This window comes from Salmo salar, chromosome ssa08, assembly GCF_905237065.1.
Source record: "Salmo salar chromosome ssa08, Ssal_v3.1, whole genome shotgun sequence".
NCBI classification, from domain to species: Eukaryota; Metazoa; Chordata; class Actinopteri; order Salmoniformes; family Salmonidae; genus Salmo; species Salmo salar.
Genome location: NC_059449.1, coordinates 19397056 through 19422531, shown reverse-complemented (window position 1 = coordinate 19422531; position 25476 = coordinate 19397056). Strand labels below are relative to the sequence as shown.

Below are 25476 nucleotides of genomic sequence, written 5' to 3'. Positions count from 1 at the left end.
GTAATGATGAATATATTGCTGTAATGAAAAATGACATACTGATTGACAGCCTCATTGTTTTATTTGACTGCATATGACCATCATGCTTTTGTTGTCTCTTCAGGCACTGATAGTGGCCACAGAATGACAGACCCAAACACACAGACCTCTCTAGACACTGACCAAGCAGAGCTCACTGAGCAGCTCAGAACCAAACACAGCATATTGACTGTCAACAGATCAGACACTGTTTTCAAGTCAGACCCAGGGCCTGAGAGCCAGAGCCAGGGGTTCCAACTCACAGGTCCAGGACCTGTTGCTAAACAGCAGCGCAGCCTAAACCCAGAGAGAACAACCGATCTGCCTGTAAACTCCCGTAAGCGAAGAGTCAGTGATGCAGCAAATGATCGGCCATCTTGTTCTAGTTATGCTGCCAAGACGGTCTCAGGAAGCCTCTCGCCTCTCACAAAGGTGAACCCTATTCCCTCACTTTCTCAGAAGGTGAGGGGTGAACACGAGAATTCCCAGGGTGGTTCAGAGGTCAAGTCTGAGGTCATAGTTATTGACCCCCTCCATGTTGACGAGGGGGAAGATGGGGATGGCACGCCCTCGTCATGGAGACAAGGTGACATCATGGAACACAGGCATCATCAAGGAGGACATAGTGAAGCAGATGCCATGCTTCTTGGAGGACATTCGAGTAACACTTATCATCATCATCCTCACCCAGGTGTCCAGCCAGCAGCGAGACAGAACTCACCTGACAATCACTTCTACACCATTGGCATGGACGCTGCTTTTGACAACCGCCTCGGCACCTTTCAGAACCCCGCAACCACCGCCACTGCTCCATTGGCCGAGGGAACCGGGGAGCTGCAGTACCCCACCTGGGTGGATTTCCCTGGGAGCGCCCCCGACACCCACCTGGGCGACATGACTGGGACTCATCAGGACAGAGCGGAGAGGGCGAAGTCCTACAGGTGCACCTTCTGTGGGAGGGAGTACCCTCACCTGTGCCAGCTCAAGATGCACCAGAGGGTCCACACGGGGGAGAAACCGTACGAGTGTGCCCTGTGTGGGAAGCAGTTCAGCCAGCTGTGCGGCCTGAAGCGGCACCAGAGAGTACACACAGGGGAGAAACCTTTCAGATGTGCTCAATGCGGGAAACAGTTCTCTCATTCCAGCAACCTGAAAGTGCATCAGAGTGTCCATACAGGGGAGAAACGGTTCCATTGCGCCCAGTGTGGAAAAAACTTCTCCTTTCTGAGCAATCTGATAAGACACCAGGCAGTTCACGCAAGGAAATGATAGGTAGTATTGATTTGTTGTGTTGATTTAGGATTGTGTTTTCTGAATTGATTGGAAATTGAATGAGGTCTGTGATTGCTCTGGCTAAATGCAGCAACTCTGAAATTTTCGACTTGTTAGTTATACACGTGTTCAACCAGTTAGCAAGTTGGAGATTTCAGTTTCCCAGTTCCGACTAGCACGTACAAACGCGGCGTGAAAGGTTGTTACCTGTTCTTTGTATTCTTACTTTGCATTCTATTTTTTCTCCTCTATTATTTTGTATTCTGGAGCAATTTGTAAAAAAAAATAATGACTCAATGTTTGCTGCAGATTGTTATATTGGTTCAACATACAGTATCATGTCTATAAGGTTAAACTTTTTATTATACAAATTCCTACAGTAATTGTGTAGTGTTGAAAATAAACAGGCCAAAATAAGATTGTCACAAGGAACATGCTTGTGTTAAAGTTTAAACGTTTTTTGTGATGTTTTGAGAAATAAACCAACTCATGGGAAATGTGAAGAACGTATTTTGTCTTTGAGAATAATGCATGATGCTTTATCTCAGCAGACAGTAAAACTGTGATCTCAGTGTTTTCGCTTAATTGTCTCCGGAAGTAGATGATTTAACTGCGGAAATGGTATTGCGCGGGTAAGTTTGTTTGCTAGCTAGCATGCTTAGTAAGGTTGGCTTCATAGCATTCATTGCCATGGTTATCAATTGTACCGCTGAAATGGAACGTAAATCACAGAAAATAAAGTGGTGACAGCTGCATAGAAGTACTTGGAGGTACGATATTTGACAAGAGTTAAAGGGTGTATAGGGAGATGGTGTCCCGTCCGCCCAGGCCGTTTGCATGGTGTACTGTACGACCCGATAGGATCATGTAGTGGAATGGTAGTGGGTTTTTAATGAGTAGGTGGCAGCTGCAGAGAAGTACCTGGGTGTACGAGATTTTACTGCAGAAGAGGTAATGGGGTGGTGATTTTAATGAAATAATGCTATATACTGTAGGTGTAGGGTTAGTTGGTGGATTTATTTATTTTAGGAACAGGAATAATGAGAATTTAATGTAGATAGGAAATGACTGGCCTTACTTTAGTACAGTAGGTGGCGGTGTATGTACATTTAAATTGGATGCGATCCGCCAATCCCGAAGGAGAATCAAATCAAATTTATTTATAAAGCCCTTCTTACATCAGCTGATATCTCAAAGTGCTCTACAGAAACCCAGCCTAAAACCCCAAACAGCAAGCAATGCAGGTGTAGAAGCAATGCAGAGAAGAAGCTAGCTGGCTTGTGTTTGTAGTCAAATAATAACAAAGATGTTCAACGAAAGTGTTTTTCGTGCGCGTGTAGCGTCCGTTATGGAAACTTTAACAGCAACAGCCGTGCGAGCAGTGTGTCAAATAATGGAAGAAAGCTACGCTGCTCTTCGTGTGGAAATGGAGTGTAGCCACGAACCGAACAGGAAGCCCCTGGCGAAGGAGACTGGCACAGGGATGGATAATGAGAAGGAGACTGTACAAGCATTGAACCCTTGCAGTTCTTCTGATCGTATACAAATGGCAGGTGAGATCACAAATCAAATGATTTGTCACATGCGCAGAATACAACGTGTAGATCTTACCGTGAAATGCTTACTTACATTACAAGCCCTTGATCAACAATGCTGGGGGGGGGGGTTTAAGTAAGAAAATATTTGAAAAGTGAGTTAAATAAAATAAAAATGTTTTTTATAAAGCAATAACGAGGCTATATACCAGAGGTACCGAGTCAATGTGCTGGTGTACAGGTTAGTCGCGGTAATATGTACGGTACCAGTCAAGTTTGGGCACACCTACTCATTCAAGGGTTTTTCTATTTTCTACATTGTAGAATAATAGTGTAGACATAACTATGAAATGACACATGGAATCATGTAGTAACCAAAAAAGTGTTAAACAAATCAAAATGTATTTTATATTTGATGTTCTTCAAAGTAGCCACCCTTTGCCTTGATGACAGCTTTGATTACTCATCCAGCTTCATGAAGTAGTCACCTGGAATGCATTTCATTTAACAGGTGTGCTTTGTTAAATGTTAATTTGTGGAATTTCTTTCCTTAATGCGTTTGAGCCAATCAGTTGTGTTGTGACAAGGTGGGGGTGTTATACAGAAGACAGTCCATATTATGGCAAGAACAGCTCAAATAAGCAATGAGGAACGACAGTCCATCATTACTTCAAGACACGAAAGTCAGTCAATCCAGAAAATTTCAACTCATAAAAAAGGCGTCATAGATTTTTCAACTAACCTGCTGTTGGCGAGACAAAAATATCATTTCAAAATGGTCTGAGAAGAAAAACATTGGCAGGGCAATTCAAGTGTAGACAATATGCAGTAATGTATTGGGCCTACAGCCTACTGCACAAACCTCATTGCTACAGAACTGTTTTTAATTGGTTAATGTTTAAATAAATAATCATAATAATATATTTTTTTTAATCTGAGCTGAAGAGCTCGGCTGGCATTTTGACTCAAAGTGATCTTGACTCAGAAAAGGTTGGTGCCCACTGATCTAGAGGTTAGCTCTGCCCTGGACCAGAGCTAGAAGATAGCTAGCTACCTATAACTCTGTATGGGTGGTTGCTTGGCCCACACTCAATCTTGGGTTAGGCTTAACTATCACCTAGCCCTTTTGACTCCAATATGGCTTGTGTAAACGAGAGCAAGCTATCACCCAGGTGAACACTACACATTGGGGGTGAATGAAGGGGTCAGTTATCCCCAATAAATGTGGGATCCAATGTAAACCCCTTTTTAAGTACAGATCATCATTAGCTGTAACACTATGCAGTCAATGTTATGCCAACTCTTTATTTTTCTAGTTAGTTAGATATTATAGAATATGGGCCTTTGTAGCTAGGGAACTAAAGGTACTGTGATTCACAGTACCCAAATCTTAATTGGTATGTTACCCCACCAGGTTTGAGAAAGACTCCTGTTGAGGAACAGCAGGATGAAGAAGAGGCCAGCGGTGCTGATACGGAAGATGATCCCACAGGTCATGATGATTACACTCCACTGTTACCGATGACATCGCAAGGACCATCACAGCCTGTTAAACCAAAGACCACATCGTCTCTGGTTAAGCTTACGGAAGATGAGGTCAGTGGAGCTTGTGATCATATACTGGGGGCCTAATTAATAAATGAGACTATATAAATTAGACTCACGTTTCGTAGCAAATTATACATTTCAACGACATGTACGGACAATACCAAGGTAAACAATGCAACTTCTTAATGTTAAAACAAATAAGAAGCATAATTTAACGTTTCATATCTAGTTAGCTAACTTGTACTAAGAGTTGGCTGGCTGGCTGGCTGGCTGGCTAACGTGAGTTGGCTGGCTGGCTGGCTGGCTAACGTGAGTTGGCTGGCTGGCTAGTGGCGTTGCTAACATATGTTTGGGACATTGAATATATGTGAACATTCCATGATATTTGCTATCCACAGTGCGTTGCGTTGGAGCCAGTAATGTGTTATTGTCAGTGGTTCTGTGTATGTGATGTCAGATATATATTAATACGCCTTAGCCCTAATACTTAATATCATCCTATCCTTTCTGCATGCACTTTAATTGATACTCCAATAAATATGGCACCATAGAACTCTCTGTAAAGCCCCACAATTTGCCAATCTCATTATTATTATTTTACTTACATTAAGTTATTTGTTACAGGTGCACCATTCGATTGTTCCTGTCAATTCTCTGCTATCACTCACAAGATGCACAACCTGCTGCAAACTGTTCCACTGTCCACTTTGTCTCAGCTTTAAACCAACCAAACGCTCAAGATTACAGCGCCATGTTGATGTGCACCTGAAAAAGGCAGTGTCTTTCAAAGGTATGCTGATGTTTTAACCATGTAGTCTGCTAGATTGTATTATCATTCTTGTCAAGATGTGCTTTTACTCATTTCCGTCTAATTTCTTTAGATAAAAAGATTTGTAAATGCAATTTGGACTGTAGGACAGATGGCCATTATCACTGCCCCCAGTGTGAGAGAACTATCATCAGGAGGGATGCCATGACAAGTCATCTGCTGTTGTGTCAAGGGGCTTCAGCTCCTGTTTCATCATCTGCACTGCCCTCTACGCATGCTGCACCGTCCACACCTTTGGTACTGCCCACTCCTGCTGTAAACCAGCGTATTGAAATCACCGCCCATAACCAACTGCCTCAAAGTCCAGCCTATAGGACTCTGACGACTATGTGTGATCACTGTGGTTTTGTGCTCCTGAGAAAGAACTTGAAGCAGCACCTGCTGAGGAAACACCCGGAGATAGCCACTCCATTGGAGGGAGCAGAATCACATCCTGTGTCTGTGGCACAACAACACGGCACCGTGAAACATGCTGAAGGGACCAGGCGGAGACTGACCGCCACCTGCACCATATGTGGGCGTACGGTGACCATGAAGAACATGCGAGCACACATGAACAGAAAACACCCTGATTCCTGGTAGATGCCTGCTTTGCAAACAGAGGCATCATAGCATGATCCCAGATCTGTTTGTGCTATTGCCTTTTGTCATTGTCAAGCAAAACGACGGCCATGACAGAGTACACAGAGTGGAATGTTAGTTAAAGAGGTTCTGGATTTCAGGCTATAGGCTTCATGCATCAACTACTTCATTGATGGCTGAATTCTATTATAATTATTTTTTACAACAAATCTTGTAAATTCATGTTGTATATATTTTTTACCATACAAATTGGAGAAAATTGCATTTGTTAATCTGACCCCTCAGTTTCATTGGGTTACGGTTATGACCTGGCTGCCAGTTCCATTTCCAAGGCATGAGTGCTGGTCTTGCAAACAAGCACAGCAAACAATTGGGAGGAAAACTATAGACATTTTGTTATTTTGAACATTTCTTGCAGTCTCTATAACTTGTTAAAGTTGACTATTGTACAAAGTATGTTGAAAAGTTGGGGAATCATGCTCCACTCACTCACACCAAACAATGGTTGTTCAAATCTAGGCTATTATAATCAAGTGATATCAGGGGCGGAAATCCCGGGGGGGACACGACCCCCCCATCCTGGGAAAAATATGATTTGTCCCCCCCAATATATCACTGAAACATAACTATGTAATTTAAATAATATTAATAATACGCAATGAAAGCAATTGTGCTGATTATAGACACTTAATAGCGTGTTTTTAAGTTTCAAAAGATTGCAACCCCCCCCACTCTTTGCCTCACAATGGTTTGATCCACTGCCAGTTCCTTAGCTTGCTAGGTAACAGAGAGGTCGTATCTACTGTCTGAAAGGCACTCAATGCACGTAACTGGCGTGAGGTTAATCCAGTCAATCGCGCACACACACTAGCTGAATATGCAGAGCTAGCGCGCAAATATTAACTATTAAGCTAGCTAGTACCTATTCCATTTATGTGGCGTCGTCAAAGATGGAATCAGCATGCAGATGATGTAAGTTAGTGCTTCAAAGTCCCTGTGATAAGGTTAGCGATAAACTGAAGTCCAAACTGAACAGAACTACACTCTCTTCTACCATTGTCTTAAATATATTTAATGGTCTCGTTGCAAAAGCTAAATTGTCGCAAGGGAACTTTTATTTATTTATTTAATTTCACCTTTATTTAACCCGGGTAGCAAAGATTATAGCAAACACCACTGAAACTGAATTGGTGCTCGCTAGCTTTGCAAATTCAGCTATTGTTGGAAGTCAGCCAATATGAAACAAACTATTAAAATTACAAAAGGTTGCAGCATATGTTGTGTAAATGGTGAACTCATACAGCTGTCAACTCTTGTCATTTTAATCCGTTTCACATTTGCTAGCTACCTTTTAGATCGAAGCCCAAATAGAATGATAAAAGATAAGATGATAGAAGCCCATCTCCTACTGTAAATGACCTACACACTGTGTGTGTGTGTGTGTGTGTGTAGCCAGCCAGCCAGGTAGAAAAATGGCAGAAAAATAAAAGACGGACATCAGAGTATTTTTCAGTACACCAAAACGCATAGTAAGAACCCTAGTAGCCTAATATCTCAAAGACTAGTTGATAAAATGTTCATAAGAAAGAAATGACTGGCAGAGACAGGCAGAGACAGGGAGTCTCAGGTAAGTTTGTTGAGTCTTTGTTTGGCAACATTATGAAAGGTTCTCAATTTTTTTGGACTTGTAAAATAGGAACATAATTGGAAAATGCCATGGATACCCCCACTCTCAACTTAAACTGGTGACTGAACTAAGATTTGTTAAAGGCAATGGTATTGCTGTTGTGTAGTTTTGGGTACCGGTAGTTAGGAGTACGGCAAACACCTTATTTCTTTGGTTCCTCAATATACATTTACCATATTACAATGTAGGCTATGTGTTACAGCACTAGTTTTGGTGTCCCCCTCAGGAATTGCTCTTGAGAAAATTTCATGTAATTGTCCCCTCCAAAGTTGATATCAGATTTTCGCCCCTGAGTGATATAGCTTAGTATGTTATAGCTGTAGAAAGGTACATAGCAGCTCATAAGATCAATAGGATGAGAATGTTTGAAAGTTGGTTTAGGCAGTTTGTCTTGTTGATTTTGTTTAGTGGGAGAGAAAAAAACGCCACTTATGTGTTGGGTAATTTCGTATTAATATTTTTGAGTATCAAATAAATGATCAACAAAGGATATAAGAAGCTGCGAGAATCAAGGGCGTATCTAAACTTGTAGTTACGGTATTTGACCGGCCCGCCCAACCTCGTCAGCTGTCCGGAACTAATCAAAAGAAAACTTCCGGAGGAGGTGAAGAGGTGTGAAAAGGTGAAGCCACCATCTGATAACAAAGAAAATGTTCACTGTAGCCTTCTCTTCTCACATCACAGTAGGAATAAATTAGATTGTTTGTTTGTTGTAGTCTACTTGGTAACTATGTCTCACGAACTCGCTTTTCGTTGTCGTGTCACCTCCATTATGGAAGCTTTGACAGCAACAGTCGTGCAAGAAATCTGTCAATTTATGGGAGAAAGCTATGCTGCTCTTCGAGTGGAAATGTTGCATGAACAAAATAAAAATGAGACAAGGATGGAGAAGCCAGCGAACTGCCTTAAGAACGTTTCAAAACCTGGTGAGATGTTGACAGTTAGCTATTTAGTGTACATCACACATTTTAGCGTCTGGTGCACATCCATGGTTTAATTAAGCAATAATGTACTAGGGGGTGTGGTATATGTCCAATATACCACGGCTAAGGGCTGTTTTTATGCACAACGCATCGTAGAGTGCCTTGACAAAGCCCTTAGCCGTGGTATATTGGCCATATACCACAAACACCTGAGGTGCCTTATTGCTATTATAAACTGGTTACCAACGTAATTCGAGCACTAAATATAAATGTTCAGTGTACGGTCTGAAATACCATGGCTGTCAGCAAAACAACATTCAGGGCTTGAACCAGTTTATAACATGCAATAACCGCAGTGCTAAACCATCACTATAGCGGTGTCTGTAAAAAATAAATATATATATATATATATATATATATATATATAAAATCATTAATGCATCTTTTTTTCATTATTTGTATGTTAGTTAGCCCACCAATTTTGGGAAACTTTCCAATCGTGGGGCAAATCCTCAATAAACAAGAGGCCAACTATCATTGGCTAGAAGACGGTACTGTGTTTGAAGGCCTAGCATCACCAGTGCCAGAGACGGAGAGACGAGAGCCATCACAGCCCGCTGGTCAGATTACAGACACGGTAAATTCAGTTTGGTTTGTCCCACCTACTTTGTAAGTGAGGACCACCACACGATATGTTTGTGTTGTTGATGCATCCCCAACATAACTGGCTGTAGTTTAGAACATTATTCATCAATAATGACATTGTCTTTTGGAAGGTACCATGGCCAGTATGGCTCATCAAACAGGAGGAAATGGCTGATGATCTGGAATCGGAAGGTTAGTTAAAGCAACTATTTTCAGTCACGATGTAAAGTATTTTATTTCCCTTGTATTATATAAATTATTTATTTTTGTAATGTACATTTTAAAAAAAAATAATAATCCATTCCTAAAACAAGTGTGTGTGTCTGTATATATATGTATACTGCTCAAAAAAATAAAGGGAACACTAAAATAAAACATCCTAGATCTGAATGAATGAATCTTATTAAATACTATTTTCTTTACATAGTTGAATGTGCTGACAACAAAATCACACAAAAATAATCAATGGAAATCCAATTTATCAACCCATGGAGGTCTGGATTTGGAGTCACACTCAAAATTAAAGTGGAAAACCACACTACAGGCTGATCCAACTTTGATGTAATGTGCTTATTAAAACAAGTCAAAATGAGGCTCAGTAGTGTGTGTGGCCTCCACGTGCCTGTATGACCTCCCTACAACGCCTGGGGATGCTCCTGATGAGGTGGCGGATGGTCTCCTGAGGGATCTCCTCCCAGACCTAGACTAAAGCATCCGCCAACTCCTGGACAGTCTGTGGTGCAACGTGACGTTGGTGGATGGAGCGAGACATGATGTCCCAGATGTGCTCAATTGGATTCAGGTCTGGGGAATGGGCGGGCCAGTCCATAGCATCAATGCCTTCCTCTTGCAGGAACTGCTGACACACTCCAGCCACATGAGGTCTAGCATTGTCTTGCATTAGGAGGAACCCAGGGCCAACCGCACCAGCATATGGTCTCACAAGGGGTCTGAGGATCTCTTCTCGGTACCTAATGGCAGTCAGGCTACCTCTGGCGAGCACATGGAGGGCTGTGCGGCCCCCCCAAAGAAATGCCACCCCACACCATGACTGACCCACCGCCAAACCGGTTATGCTGGAGGATGTTGCAGGCAGCAGAACGTTCTCCACGGCGGCTCCAGACTCTGTCACGTGCTCAGTGTGAACCTGCTTTCATCTGTATAGAGCACAGGGCGCCAGTGGCGAATTTGCTAATCTTGGTGTTCTCTGGCAAATGCCAAACGTCCTGCACGGTGTTGGGCTGTAAGCACAACCCCCACCTGTGGACGTCGGGCCCTCATACCACCCTCATGGAATCCGTTTCTGACCGTTTGAGCAGACACATGCACATTTGTGGCCTGCTGGAGGTCATTTTGCAGGGCTCTGGCAGTGCTCCTCCTGCTCCTCCTTGCACAAAGGCGGAGGTAGCGGTCCTGCTGCTGGGTTGTTGCCCTCCTACGGCCTCCTCCACGTCTCCTGATGTACTGGCCTGTCTCCTGGTAGTGCCTCCATGCTCTGGACACTACGCTGACAGACACAGCAAACCTTCTTGCCACAGCTCGCATTGATGTGCCATCCTGGATGAGCTGCACTACCTGAGCCACTTGTGTGGGTTGTAGACGCCGTCTCATGCTACCACTAGAGTGAAAGCACCGCCAGCATTCAAAAGTGACCAAAACATCAGCCAGGAAGCATAGGAACTGAGAAGTGGTCTTTGGTCACCACCTGCAGAACCACTCCTTTATTGGGGGTGTCTTGCTAATTGCTTATAATTTCCACCTGTTGTCTATTCCATTTGCACAACAGCATGTGAAATGTATTGTCAATCAGTGTTGCTTCCTAAGTGGACAGTTTGATTTCACAGAAGTGTGATTGACTTGGAGTTACATTGTGTTGTTTAAGTGTTCCCTTTATTTTTTTGAGCAGTGTGTCTGTATATATATATATATACACACACACACACACGAACAACAACTTAGAGACACAAACTGACTACATCTCATCTGCCCAGACCAGCATGCTCACACCCCATCTCTAGTGCCTGCATTATTGTTTGCCACTTGGCCTTAAATTGAACCGATTCGTTTTTCTTGGTCGCCCTTACTAATTCAATAATAAATCATTACATTTTTTCCTTGTGTCAATGTCAGCGGATTGATTGACTTCCAAGTTTTTTAGTATACGTTTTTTTAAAGATGAGTGGTGCTAAAATAATCGTCCAGCCCATTGGGTAACTCACTACACCCCAATATGTCATGTCTTAAAATATGCAGACAGACGGATTAAAAATACATTTACATTGTAATACTTCTGACAGCCAACTTTCTAGCTCCACCCACACTTTCTGGGCATTATAGCATTCCCAGAGAGCATGGATTATTGAGTCATTAATAGTTTTACACTTAAGACATGACTCTGCCGTTGTGCTGAATTTTGTCTCTTGTATAATCAATTCTATACATTAGTTTATACTGGATTAAGCGTACATTTTTGTTTACTGTAATTTTGTTAGTTATGCTCCATCTTTCCCTCCATCTTGTGCCAGCATCAGTTATTTTTTAAAGTCTTGGATCCAATAGTTTATATATTTTTCTAAGCGATTGTCAGTTGGATGTGCTCTCTGCTTTCTAACAAACATGAAGGCAAGACAAACTGTTTAATTTACGCTAATCAATGTGGTCATTATTTTATTTTGCACTTGTAAAGACTCTCACAAAGTAAACTATCCCTTTTAATGAGTCATTGTAAAGCTAACTCTGTGACATTCATTGTTGGTGACTTCCTTTCCAGGTTACGGTGAATGGATTCCAGAGACTCCCAAGGCCAATCAGAATATCGCAGGAGAAAGTGATGAGGAAGAGAGAAGTCCAGCCTCTGGGGGATCCAGAGAACTTGGACTCGACGACTTCAAGAGAGAACAGAGTCCGTTGCTGGTGTCACCTGAGGATGCTGCGACACCCATAAAGACAAAGTATAAAACACGCATGTTAGAACACACCGGGAAGCCACGTTTTCGCTGCGATATCTGCGGTGAGAAATTCCAGCGTCAGAGCGGCTTGACCAGGCACCAGCGGCACAAACACAACACCGTGAAAACCTACAGTTGCTCTGTGTGTGGGAAAGGGTTCACCTACATCAAATCCCTCAACACGCATGAGCTCACTCACTCTGATGTCTCTCTCAGTTCAACTATAACTCTGGATGAAGCCAAGGCAAGGAAAAGAGGTCTGACTGATGAACCCACAGACAGAAATGCAGCAGGAGATGTGAGTTGTGTAGAATGTTGCCCATTACCAGTACCTTGAAGATGCACGACTGATCACAAGGCTTCCATTTTTCTTGTGTGTTTTTCTAGATGATCAGTGCCATCCTTCACTCAAAGCCAGGTGGAGAAAAGGTATTCCAGGAGTATGGGAAAACCAAAGGTCTTACAGATAGCACACGGAGGCTGATGGTGAACATTATTGTGGCCGACATGATGGAAAATCATGGGTACGTATGATGACTAACGGTGTAATATTTAAGTGTATGATTTGTCAAACTTAGGTATTAGACACCCCAAAATGAAAGTCTGCTGGATGATTTCGGACCTTAAAAGCAGACTACTGTCAATTTACTGTATGTCCACATCCCACACCATTGCTTGATAGAATTGGCAACAAAAATCTTTCTGTTCATTTTGAGGTATAGTTTCTACATCTACAAACCAATGGTTCGGAATGGAAACATGGCTTGACAGTAGTGTACTTTTGAGGTATGAAAACATCTTAAAAGCTTTCATTTTAGGGTGCCCTTTGACACCAGCTCCATTACTGTGGCATTGTGATTTTAGGTGGATCTGAAACACCAGTCATGCATGCATTCCCTGTAGAGTACCAGCCTGTCTGTTAATACTGAGGGGGTTTCCCCAGAACCATCCCTCAGCTTTAGATCAAAACATGTAGTGGGGCATCAGTTTTGCTGAGAAATGAATCAGATTATCGCTTTTACTAGAATTGTTGTTACTTTTTATTTTATCTTCCTCAAAGTAGGATCCCCCCATCAAGTGTCCGCACCAACTACGCCCTGGGGATTGTGACTTTATTCCCCTACTTGAATGATCCAGATTCAGAGCATGGTTATGTAAGTATGAACAGAGGACTGAATTCTCTCAGGGGATACCAGGCAAAAAGTTCCAGGATGGTAAATTAAATGGTGTTGATCATTTTGAACTGTTTTCTTTTTGGTTGACAGGAACAATATTACGACGCAGCTAGTGGTTCTGGTTATCTGACCTGGAGAATAAAGACAGTGGGGCGCAACAAATCATGTAAGATCAAGAGGAGAACCAAGTCCACCTATCAAAATGGTCCCAAGGCTCAACACAGTTCCCCTTCAGCTGTTGAGGAACTGTTAGGTGATGAATGCAAAGGCACAGCTAAGTTCCTCCTGCACGGTATTATCCCAATTCTTTGCTAAAGGGTAGTCCATCAAAATACCCACATCTTATTTTCACTCATCTGTTATCAGTTGATCGAGACATTTGGTAAATCATTGTTGGATTGTTTTTGTAATGTCCATCAGATTCTAGTTAGAGCTCTTTAGCAAATGGTGGTAATGGTAGGGAGTTTTTTTTTTGCTTAATTTTCCCTGAAAGTTACATCTTTAATCTTTCAGATGAACAAGTGTCCATGTCTGAGGTCTCTATATGCTCAGTTGGGTCTGATTCGTCTGGATCAACTTTAACTCTAGAAAAAACCAAGGCAAGAAAAAGAGGTCTGACTGATGAACCTACAGACAGAAAGGCAGCAAGAGATGTGAGTTGTGTAAGATGTTGCGGTTAGCTCAACTACTAGCGCGTTAGTGATATTACTTTAAAACACGTGCAGCTGTTTCTGTTCCGCCTATTTACATACCCTTGTCTTCTTGTCCATTACCAGTACCTTGAAGATGCTCGGCTGATCACAAGGCTTCTATTGTTTTGATGTGTTTTTCTAGATGATCAGTGCCATCCTTCACTCAAAGCCAGGTGGAGAAAAGGTATTCCAGGAGTATGGGAAAACCAAAGGTCTTACGGATAGCACACGGAGGCTGATGGTGAACATTATTGTGGCCGACATGATGGAAAGTCATGGGTACGTGAATAATTCAATGTGTTAGAAATGTGTGATGACCAAAGCTGTATTATGTTTAACTGCATGATTTTAGTCAAACTTCTAGTACCTGTGTGTTCATACTGGGGGGGGGTTTCCCCCGGCACCATCCATCAGCTTTAGATCAAACCATGTAACAGGGCTGACTGCCGTTTTGCTGAGAAATGAATCACTGATGGTAGCTTTTACCAGAATTTTGATTCTTAAAAAAAAAAATGTATTCAACCTTTATTTAACTAGGCAAGTCGCTTCAAATTCAAGTAACTTTTTATTTCCTGAGGGAACTTCCTATGTACTGATGGGTGGATGCATACAATACACATTAAAACAGTATTTTATTTAAAACTATTTATATATTTTTTGGTATTCTTCCTCGAAGGAGGATCCCCCCATCAAGTGTCCGCACCAACTACGCCCTGGGGATTGTGACTTTATTCCCCTACTTGAATGATCCAGATTCAGAGCATGGTTATGTAAGTATGAACGGTGGACTGAATTCTCTCTCAGGGGATACCAGGCAAAAAGTTCCAGGACATTAAAACGGCGTTCATCTTTTTTTTAAACGGTTTTCTTTTTGATTGACAGGAAAAATATTACGATGCAGCTAGTGGGTCTGGTTACCTGACCTGGAGAATAAAGACAGTGGGGCGCAACACGTCATGTAAGACCAAGAAGAGAACCAAGCCCACCTATCAAAATGGTCCCAAGGCTCAGCGAAGTTGCCCTTCAGCTGTTGAGCAACTGTCGAGGGATGAATGCAGAGAGGCGATATCTGTGCTTCAGCATACAACAACTAATGAGTCACTGGTTCGAGAGAAGATGATGGCGACGTTCCAATACAGACAGGAGGTGGTTCATGATCCGGAGAAGTCCTCAACTGTCCTAGATGTCTTCCCCAGATTCCTTGACACTACAGGCTTGGTAAGACTGTATGAATAGAATTCATCATGTTTTAGTGATTTTAAAAGAAAGTGGAAAGATAATTCATTTAGATTTTTTGTTGTTGTTGAATGTACTTCAGATCAACCAAGATTTCACCAGACTTTTCGGAGAGGTGGTGTCTGGGACATTTATGGCGAAGTGGCCAACATTTTTCAAACCCAGGGTCATTGCAGATTGCAAAACCCTTCCCTTTAGCGAACCTGTGGAAGACCTCCTCTCATCTGCGCAGCAGGAATCCAATGATTATGGTACTAGTGCAGAACTCAAATATATGTTCTTTGGGGTTTCCAATGACTTTTCTAACTTGACCATACAATGTCTGAGTGAAACTGGCATGTGAGCTTTTACTGAGAATTTCTTGTTTTCCACTGAAAAATTAGGATGGGAGAGTGACTTGGCAGCCATTTTGTTGCTTCTGCATCTCCTACCCCCGACCTCAAAGGGCCCGAAGACCGCAAAGATCCGTACCTCTCAAGCTGCTGACCATCTGGTTAGATTTATGAAGGTTTGTATGTTCTGTGATCTTTGTGCACTTTTCCTTTCCTTAGGACAGTACTTTTTAACAATACACAGCTCCTGTTAGCCCCTCCCCTGCCACTTTGACAGTTTCACATTATGGTCTCCAGAGGTGTAGCCAAATTCAATTACATCCCATGTAAATAGGATAACCATCCATTTTATGAAACTCTGAGCACATATTTGAGTGAAAATATAGTTACTCTAAACCCTCGTTGCTTAGATTAAGATTACGATCACTTTATTGGTCAATTGCACACAAGGTCCAACCGAAATTTGAATTGCTTTTAACCCAACCCCGCCAAAAGACACACATGCATATACAGGTTTTGGAGAGGTGCGGGGGGGGCTGCCACACTGGGTGCCTGGGGAGCTGCTGCTGCTGCTATGGGAAGTAAAGTGCCTTGCTCATGGGCACAACGGAAGGCAATGGCATCTAGAATGGAACTGGCAACCCTCTGCCTGCTTGCTCACCTCTAACCGCCAGGCCAGCGTTTCCCAACTCAAGTACCCTCAACAGCACACGTTGCATCCCCTGACAAACTAACTTGATTCAACTTAACGGCTTGATGATTAGTTGACATGTTTCAGGTGTGCTTGTCCAGGGCTACAATAAAATGTGTACTGTTGAAGGTACTGGAGGACTGGAGTTGGGAACCACTGCGCTAGGCTACCTGCCTAGTGGTCATGTGGTCTGCCCTCGGGATTGTGGAACACGTTATATACTGTTGTCTTGTTCTCTTTTCCTCAGGTAGGGACAAGTATGGTGACCTTCCTTGAGACGGTTAGACATGAGCAGCAGCCCTTCCTCCTCTGTGTCGGTGAAAGGAAGAACAGCCTTCAGAAGTTTTACATCGTCGTTGACCAGAAGGCCATCCCATGCAAGACCCAAACATCAGTGGCAGCTTTTGATGAGCTCTTTAAGGCACACTATGTCTTCAGTGTGTCCTACCATGAAGCGTTGTGTAACTTCTACACATTCATCCAGACCACCGTGTACGGTATCGACGTGGGGAAGGCAAAGGAGTCCTCAAGAGTCAAGGAGATTAGAGTAAGGCTGCTTAACAAAGACCAGGGGAGTGGTGCCGCCGGAGCGCAAGGGAGCGGCGCTCCGGCCCTTTTCTCAATTTGAGAATGTAAGTTAGTAGTTTAATAGTTTAACACCATCTGCTCTATTTGGCTCCTGAAACAGTAACTCAAGAAGATCTAAGTGCATATCCCCATGAAGCTGATTGAGATCACATGATTGTCATGCAGATGCAGTCTGGACATTTCACCGGTAAAACGCAAAGAATTATCATTCACCATTGACACTGATGGCCTATTTGTAAATTAGATATGCCTGACTTGGTGTTTGAGGGTATTACAAATAACATTTTAGTGAGAGAGTGTGGGCATAGGGCACATGTTGCAGTTGGAGGATGCATTTTGTATTATAATATTCAATAGGTTACATATCTCAGTACAAACTGTGATTGTAGAATTATGTAAATCTCTTTTTGGGGGTCAGCTCCCACACCTAACAAAACAAATGGCACTATACCACTTACATAGACACATGAATTGAGATACTCAAGTGTTTACATGTTTTATTTGTAAAATACACTATAGTAGTTGTGCATTGCTTTTTTTGACATAAGTTTTTGTCATGGTTTGTCAAAACGTACTTGAATCTGGACAGCAATTGTTGATGTAAAGTAAATATATACTGAACAAATATAAATGTAACAATTTTACTGAGTTACTGTTCATATAAGGAAATCAGTCAATTGAAATAAATTCATTAGGCCCTAATCTATGGATTTCACGACTGGAAATACAGATATGCATATTTTGTTTCAGTACATTTAAAATAAAAAAAACAAGGCTCAAAGAAAACCAGTCAGTATCTGGTCTGACCACCATTTGCCTAATGCAGCAAGACATTTCCTTAGCATAGCATTAATCCATCCGGCTGTTGAGTGTTGTCCCACTCCCCTTCAATGGCTGTGCGAAGTTTCTGGATATTGGCGGGAATTGGAACATGCCTTCTTACACGTCGATCCAGAGCATCCCAAACATGCTCAATGGATGACATGTCTGGAGTATGGAATTATGTGCAGATCCATGCAACATGGGGCCGTGCATTATCATGCTGAAACATGAGTTGATGATGGAGGATTAATGGCACAACAATGGGCCTCAGGATCTCGTCACAGTACCTTTACATTAAAATTGGCGTCGATAAAATGCAATTGTGTGTTGTCCATAGTTTATGCCTGCCCATAACATAACCCTCACTGCCACCATAAGCCACTCTTATCAACATTGACATCAACAAACCACTCGCCCACATGACACAATACACGCTATCTGCCTGGTTCAGTTGAAACCGGGATTCATCTGTGAAGAGCACATATCTACAGCCTGCCAGTGGCCATCGAAGGTGAGCATTTGCCCACTGAAGTCGGTTACCTCGCAGAATTGCAGTTAGGTCAAGACCCTTGTGAGGATGATGAGCACGCAGATGAGCTTCCCTGAGACGGTTTCTGACAGTTTGTGCAGAAACTCTTCAGTTGTGCAAACCCACAGTTTCATCAGCTGTCTGGGTGACTGGTTATAGACAATCCCACAGGTGAAGAAACTAGATGTAGAGATCCTGGGCTGGTGTGCTTACATATGGTCTGCGGTTGTGAGGCTTGTTGGATGTACTGCCAAATTCTCTAAAATAATGTGGAAAGCAGCTTATGGTAGATTATATTAAATGATCTGCCAACAGCTCTGGTGGACATTCCTGCAGTCAGCCTGCCAATTGCACACTCCCTCAAAACTTGAGACATCTGCGGCATTGTGTTGTAACAAAACCGCACATTTTAGAGTGGCCTTTTATTGTCCTCAGCACAAGATGAACCTGTGTAATGATCACGCTGTTTAATGAACTTTTTGATATACCACACCTGTCAAGTGGATGGATTCTCTTGACAAAGGAGAAATGCTCACTAACAGAAATGTAAACAAATTTGTGCACAATTTTAGAGGAATACGCTTTTTGGAAAAGCTGGACAATTTCTGGGATCTTTTATTTCAGCTCATGAAACACATGTTACGTTTATATTTTTCATTATAAATTAGGAGATTGAGATTCTTCTGATTTAAATCAGTATTTTTTTTCTTATTTTGTATGTACAACACAAATATTGCGGAAAATGGAGGCCGATGAAGGTCGTCACTAGTTACCACAGCAGCAAAGTCATAAATCCCGCCTATTTCTACAATTTGTTCTTAAAATTGTATTTTAATCCAAATATTAACTACACTGCTAACCTTAAATGAAGACCAAAAAGCACATTTCGTTTTTCATAATTTCGTACGATAAAACCAATTATGACTTTGTGCTATGGTAACTAGTGACCACCGCACATAAACGAGTAATTACGGTATGTCACCAGCGCAACCTCGTCAGCTGTCCGGAACAAAACGGCCAACACCAACTCAATTGTTCCGCAAGTAGTTAATTTCCTAGTTCACTCAGGGGCACACGCGTAAACTCCTGTAGCCATGTCTTTCGAACTCGCCTTTCGTTGTCGTGTTGCCTCTATTATGGAAACTTTGACAGCAACAGCCTTGCAAGACATCTGCCAACTTATGGGCGAAACGTATGCAGCTCTTCGAGTGGAAATGGTGCATGAACAAAATCAAAGTTCGAGGACAAAATTGCAGGCGATGGAGAATGGGACAGGGGTGGAGAATCCAGCGAACTGCATGGATCGCATTCAAAAACTCAGTGAGATGAAATATCTAACGATAGTTATGCTAATTGTCTGCATAGGAAGTGGGGAGATATATACAATAGCTAACTATGTCGCCTAGTTAGCAGTTGCCTATTTAAGTCCGAGAGCGCTATTATTCATGACGTCGCCTGATCCTTCAGGGCTACTGTAGGCCTATTGCTGTGCTCCTATGTAATTTCCTTAGCTTTACTGAAGGTGCTTTACAAAAACCTTCTATTTATCCGGTACATATAAGCCATAATGTGTGATGGTTGCATATTTCCACTACATGTTTTTGAAGTTTCAGCCTCGTATAACCAACATTTTCAGAATCTCGAGCTGTATTTGTGTTAGTTTCCCCGCCAGGTTTGAGAAACTTCCCAGTCGTGGAGCAAATCCTCAATGAACAAGAGGCCAATGGTCTTTGGCTAGAAGGTGATCCTACTGTGGAAGATGAAGGTCCACCATCACTGGTACCAGAGGGAGAAGAGCCATCACAGGCTTTTGGTCAGATGACAGACATGGTGAGTTGAGTTTGCTGATTTTGTAAAGGTAGAGGCAGGTAACTGCCAAAATAAAAGAAATGCGAAAATAGTGTCTTAATAGGGTGTTGGGCCACCAGAACACCTTCAATGCCCTTGGAATAGATTCTACAAGTGTCTGGAACTCTACTGGAGGGATGCAACATTTTATCCATGAGAAATTACATAATTTGGTGTTGTTGATAGTGGTGTAAAATGCTGTCTCAGGTGCCACTCCAGAATCACCCATAAGTGTTAAATTGGGTCTAGATCTGGTGACAGACACATACTTTAACCCCCCTATGCTCCTTTTAGACCCCTCTTTCAAAGTCCCTGAGATTTCCTCTAGCCATGCTAGCCTAACTAATGGGAAACTGGGCATATTTATACATTCCCTAAACATGATGGGATGTTAACAGGGCCTAAAATAAATGTTTTGGTCCACCAGCCACTGTAAGGTAGATTTAAAAATCTACCAGCCACTCAGATTTTTTTACCAGCCAAAATATTATCTTTAAAATTACACCAACAAGAAAATGGATGAGCATGCTTTGTAATGTTTATGAAACAAATGTATTACTAGTAAGAAGTCAAGTGGTGTCTTCTTTTAATTTAATTTCATATGACCTGACTCTTTTAACCAAAATATCATAGATGAGACAAATGTTTTCACCTTGCCCTTTAAGGGCGGGAGGTTACCGTGGTAATGCTACTCGAGTCATGTTTGTGCCTGTGAGTGAGAGTCTGACTAGTAGCACACTTGTCTTTTCCCTAGCAGTTGAAATGTAAACATTGAAAGAAAAAAAAACATTCCTTGTGAAAAAAAAATGTAAATAGCCAAGAAACATAAGGACAATGTCTCACTTAAGTAGACTTTAGTTTAAAGTAAATTAGACCAACTTGTATGCCTTACTTTCATTGTGCGCACAGCCCCCAGCCAGGCAGTGTTGCAGCGCAAGGTGGGATAGGCTATATACTGTAGGATTCGTAGTTACTTGACTTTGTGCGATTCATTCACCAGCTATGAAACAAAACGGCAGAAATACTATGAAAATAGCTACTGCAGCATTTATTTTACTATAAATGGTGTGTATGGGGTCATTTGGGCGAGTGGTTTGCTGATGTTGATAACAGTGGCCTATGGTGGCGGTGAGGGTTATGGTATGGGCAGGCATAAACTACGGACAACATACACAATTGCATTTTATCGATGGCAATTCGAATGCAGAGGTACCGTGACGAGATCCTGAGGCCCATTGTCATGCCATTAATCCGCCACCATCATCTCATGTTTCAGCATGACAATATACAGCCCCATGCTGCAACTATCTATACACAATTCCAAGAAGCTGAAAATGTCCCAATTCTGCCATGGCGTGCATACTCACCATTCATGGCACTCATTGAGCATGTTTGGGATGCTCTGGATCGACGTGTAAGACCATGTTCCAGTTCCCACAAATATCCAGCAACTTCGCACAGCCACAATCGACAGCCTGATCAAATCTATGCGAAAGAGATTTCACGCTGCATGAGGTAAATGGTGGTCACACCAGATACTGACTGGTTTTCTGCTCCACACCCCTACTTCTTTTTTTTTAAAGGTATCTGTGACCAACAGATGCATGTTGTTGGTCACAGATACCTTTAAAAAAAAGAAGTAGGGGTGTGGATCAGAAAACCAGTCAGTATCTGGTGTGACCACCATTTACCTCATGCAGCGTGAAATCTCTTTCGCATAGATTTGATCAGGCTGTCGATTATTGCCTTTTATTTTAATGTGAAAAATGCTACCTACAGCATCCTACATACACTGTATAAAAATATAAATGCAACATTTTCAAAGTTACATCATTATGAAATGTAACTCAGTACAGTCAATTGAAATAAATTGAAATTGGGCCTAATGATTTTTCTTCCTAATCTATGGATTTCACATGACTAGGAATTCAGTCAGTGCCATTAGTGATGATATGACAAGGCGCTGGCTGGTTTGTGGGTCTGGGATGAGGGCTGTGTGTGTGGCAAAGCACTGCCGTTTGGCGTGCAGCACGTTGGCAGTGCTTGCTGTGACTTGCAGTGCAGCACATCGCGGGCTGTATAGAAGTGTGTCAAAATGACTTGACAACCCTATGTGCCATGGACTGGATTTGGCACGAGATGTATATCTAGGGGAGGATGCAGATTAAAGAAGGATTTTTAAGCCTTGAGACAATTGAGACATGGATTGTGTATGTGTGCAATTCAGAGGGTGAATGGGCAAGACAAAAGATTTAAGTGCTTTTGAACGGGGTATGGTAGTAAATGCTGGGCGCACCGGTATGTGTCAAGAACTGCAACACTGCTGGGTTTTTCAGTTTCCCGTGTGTCTCAAGAATGGTCCACCACCCAAAGGACATCCAGCTAGCTTGACACATTGGAAGCATTGGAGTCAACATGGGCCCGCATCCCCGTGGACTGCATTCGACACCCTCTAGAGTCCATTACCCGACAAATCAAGGCTGTTCTGAGGGCAAAAGTGGATACAACTCAATATTAGGAAGGTGTTCTTAATGTTTTGTACACTCAGTGTATTCCATGTTGGACATATTCCATTATTTTGGTGTCATTTCCCCTGTAATGTTTTTCTATTGGTTTATTTATTTAAAAAAGACAAAACGACAAAGATGTCAGTAACCATTTTATTTATGATCTACTAGTTTAATTAAAGGTTGTCTTTTGGAAGGGGGTGGAGACATGGCCTGCACCACCGGTCATCAAACAGGAGGAAATGGATGATGACAACATGGAGTCTCAAGGTCAGTTTCATCTATTATTCTAATCTATGTTCAATACAAAAACACAAACTAGCTCAACTACACTAACTTGTAACAATTATAGTCACTGTGTGTTGTTGGTGACTTCCTCTCCAGCGTACGACAAGTGGATTCCAGTGACACACGTGGCCAATCAGAATATCACAGGAGAAAGTGACGAGCAAGAGAGAAGTCAATCATCTGGTGGATCCAAAGAACTTGGACTCGACGACTTCAAGAGAGAACAGAGTCCGTTGCTGGTGTCAACTGAGGATGCTGCCGCGCCCATAAAGAAAAAATATGATAAAAGGTACACCTGTGAAATATGTGGAAAGACTGAGAACAAGAAAGCCAGAATGACGAGTCACATGCGAAAGCACACAGGGTTGCCCTTTAACTGCGATATCTGTGGCGAAAAATTCCAGTGTCAGAAATTATTGACCAGACACAAGCGCTCCAATCACTACACAGGGATCATCTACAGCTGCTCTGTGTGCGGAAAAACCTTCATGCAGGCCGCATCTCGCGACACGCACGAGCGTGGTCACACTGGAAAAAACTATTGGTGCTCAGACTGTGGCGAGACGTTCAAGGAGCGCCAGGAACGCGACACACATGAGTGTATTGTTTACAAGGGAGAACGGCCCTTCAGCTGCTCCGAGTGCAACAAGGACTTTGAAAGACAGTACCATCTCAAACAACACCAGCTGGAAAAACACCCTCTAATGGTGGACCAGACTGTCAAACCTGAGTCCAAGGACATTGAGGACCAACAGAGTCAGTTTGAGTCAGCTGAGAGTTCTGAGGCACCCACGCGTTTCACCTGTGACATATGTGGAATGACTATTATGAATAAAGGCAACATCAACAGACACATGTTAACACACACAAAGAAGCCCTTTAGTTGCGAGATCTGTGGTGAGAATTTCAAGCGCAAAGCCCAATTTACCCGACATCAGGGCAAACATGCGAGAGTTGAGGAGAAAGTAGAAAAACCCTACAGTTGCACAGTGTGCGGAATGACGTTTGTATATTCTAAAATGCGCATCAACCATGAGCGCAAACATATTGGAGAAGACTATTGTTCAGACTGTGGCAAGACGTTCAAGGAGCGCGACACGCACGAGTGTATTGTTTACAAGGGAGAACGGCCCTTCAGCTGCTCCGAGTGCAACGAGGACTTTGAAAGACAGTACCATCTCAAACAACACCAGCTGGAAAAACACCCTCTAATGGTGGACCAGACTGTCGACCCAGAACCTGAGTCCAAACACTTTGAGGACCAACAGAGTCAGTTGTTGGAATCAGCGGAGAGTTCTGAGGCTGAGGCACCCACGCGTTTCACCTGTGACATATGTGGTATGATTATTATGAATAAAGGCAACATCAACAGACACATGTTAATACACAAAAAGAAGCCCTTTAGTTGTGATATCTGTGGTGATAATTTTAAGCGCCACACCTGTTTAGCCAAACATCAAGGAAAACACTCGAGTGTTGAGGAGAAAATAGAACCATACAGTTGCTCTGTGTGTGGAATGACGTTTGTATATCCTAAAATGCGTGACAACCATGAATGCAAACACATTGGAGAAGACTTCTGGTGCTCAGGATGTGACAAGACGTTCAAGGAGCGAGGGGATCGCGATGTGCACAAGTGCATTGTTTACAATGGAGACCGACCCTTCAGATGCTCAGAGTGCAATGAGGACTTTGAAAGGCAGTACCATCTCAAAAGACACCAGCTGGAAAAACACCCTCTAAAGGTGGACCAGCCACGTCCCGGTCATGACACTGCGATGGTAGTACAGGGAGCACAGCCTTCAAATGACAACGACCCTAAGGCAGATATGAGTACGTTAGGTGGAAAAGTTCCAGTAACATAACCTGAGTTCAAGTTGACACAAGTGAAATGGCTTCAACTGAATTCAGTTGTTTTGTTAAGTACAGAAAGGATAGACATGAAATTGAATGAAGGGGTGACGGATAGCGTTGGAAATAGTGTGTAGAATGGGTGGGATTCATCTCCGCCTTTACTGCACAACTAACTTCAGGCACCTGGATAATGTTTGACAGCCATCTTTAATAATGCTCATTTTGGGCCTAGATTCGATCTGGACTGTTACAGCGCGCTTCACATTTTAAATGACGTTTCCGATTGAGCCAAAATATGCAGCATTTAACGTGAATAGGTTCATTCCCAAACCACCCCCTCGCCCCTACCAACTCACTCAGAGGGCCCTCCGTTGTCACGTGCTGCTGTCGAAACTCCCGAGGGTGACTTCCAAAGAGAGGTGAGGGGATCAATAAACTGTCCACTTCGGGACACACTCGTGGGTATACTGATGATTTGATTACATAGCAGGTTAGGAGAACTAACGCAGCCGGTTAGGATCATTAACGTAGTAGGTTAGGAAAATGGTTAGAGTTAGGCTTAACTAAAATGCTACTTTTTCGCTCAGACCCCAAACCCCCCCCCCCCCCCCAACAATGGGGAATATCCTGCGCCCCACGTCTATTTTCTAAGTATATTTCTCTGTTCACACTCTTGATGCTGAGAATTTTGCAGGTTTAAAGCTCATTTTTATTATTCTATACGTTTAGCCAAATCTGTGTTTTCATGTGATATTTGAGTGACTCAAACATTACAGCAATCTTGACTTAGAGTTGTTAATCAAAATGGAATTGAGAACTATTTCTTGTGACTCAGTGGGTTCAGTAACAGCATTTATTTTTTTAAGGTTTGTCAACTCGATATGTTCTTGCTTATTGAGAGGAATAAAAATGTGTTCACACCTGTGA

General features: G+C 42.5%; 4 protein-coding genes across 15 annotated transcripts in view; all 4 read left to right on the top strand.

The window, feature by feature from the left end:
• Positions 1-1793, top strand: part of LOC106610380 (zinc finger protein 773) — a 52749-nt gene extending 50956 nt beyond the window's left edge. For all 5 annotated transcript variants that reach the window (XM_014209714.2, XM_045722941.1, XM_014209715.2 and 2 more), the window contains one exon: positions 104-1793. In XM_014209714.2, coding sequence (XP_014065189.2) covers positions 104-1287 — 1184 coding nt within the window. In that variant the 3' untranslated portion in view covers positions 1288-1793. The remainder of the gene's footprint in view (positions 1-103) is intronic.
• A 120-nt stretch (positions 1794-1913) lies between these two features.
• On the top strand, positions 1914-5993 carry LOC123744207 (uncharacterized). Of its 2 annotated transcripts, none has more exons than XM_045722948.1 (4): positions 1914-2843; positions 4240-4421; positions 4998-5163; positions 5289-5993. In XM_045722948.1, exons 1-4 carry the CDS (start codon positions 2597-2599, stop codon positions 5348-5350), a joined length of 657 nt encoding a protein of 218 aa, XP_045578904.1. In that variant the 5' UTR covers positions 1914-2596; the 3' UTR covers positions 5351-5993. The 2 variants fall into 2 exon arrangements, with proteins under 2 accessions (XP_045578904.1, XP_045578903.1); XM_045722947.1 differs by having other exon boundaries at positions 5255-5993.
• Positions 5994-7735: 1742 nt separating this feature from the next.
• On the top strand, positions 7736-17843 carry LOC106610388 (uncharacterized). 5 transcript variants are annotated; one of them, XM_014209741.2, is made up of 14 exons: positions 7736-8397; positions 8862-9031; positions 9171-9231; positions 11810-12285; positions 12375-12511; positions 13048-13141; positions 13253-13454; positions 13676-13815; positions 13997-14133; positions 14531-14624; positions 14737-15072; positions 15173-15341; positions 15474-15598; positions 16361-17843. In XM_014209741.2, the coding sequence occupies exons 1-14, from the start codon at positions 8202-8204 to the stop codon at positions 16739-16741; spliced, it is 2718 nt and encodes a 905-aa protein (XP_014065216.1). In that variant the 5' UTR covers positions 7736-8201; the 3' UTR covers positions 16742-17843. The 5 variants fall into 5 exon arrangements, with proteins under 5 accessions (XP_014065216.1, XP_045578892.1, XP_045578893.1 ...); XM_045722936.1 differs by having other exon boundaries at positions 7737-8397; positions 13051-13141; XM_045722937.1 differs by having other exon boundaries at positions 7737-8397; positions 13253-13415.
• Positions 17844-19068: 1225 nt separating this feature from the next.
• On the top strand, positions 19069-25476 carry LOC106610389 (zinc finger protein 184). 3 transcript variants are annotated; one of them, XM_014209745.2, is made up of 4 exons: positions 19069-19372; positions 19713-19882; positions 22605-22677; positions 22792-25476. In XM_014209745.2, exons 1-4 carry the CDS (start codon positions 19147-19149, stop codon positions 24558-24560), a joined length of 2238 nt encoding a protein of 745 aa, XP_014065220.2. In that variant the 5' UTR covers positions 19069-19146; the 3' UTR covers positions 24561-25476. The 3 variants fall into 3 exon arrangements, with proteins under 3 accessions (XP_014065220.2, XP_045578891.1, XP_014065221.2); XM_045722935.1 differs by having other exon boundaries at positions 22579-22677; XM_014209746.2 differs by having other exon boundaries at positions 19069-19882.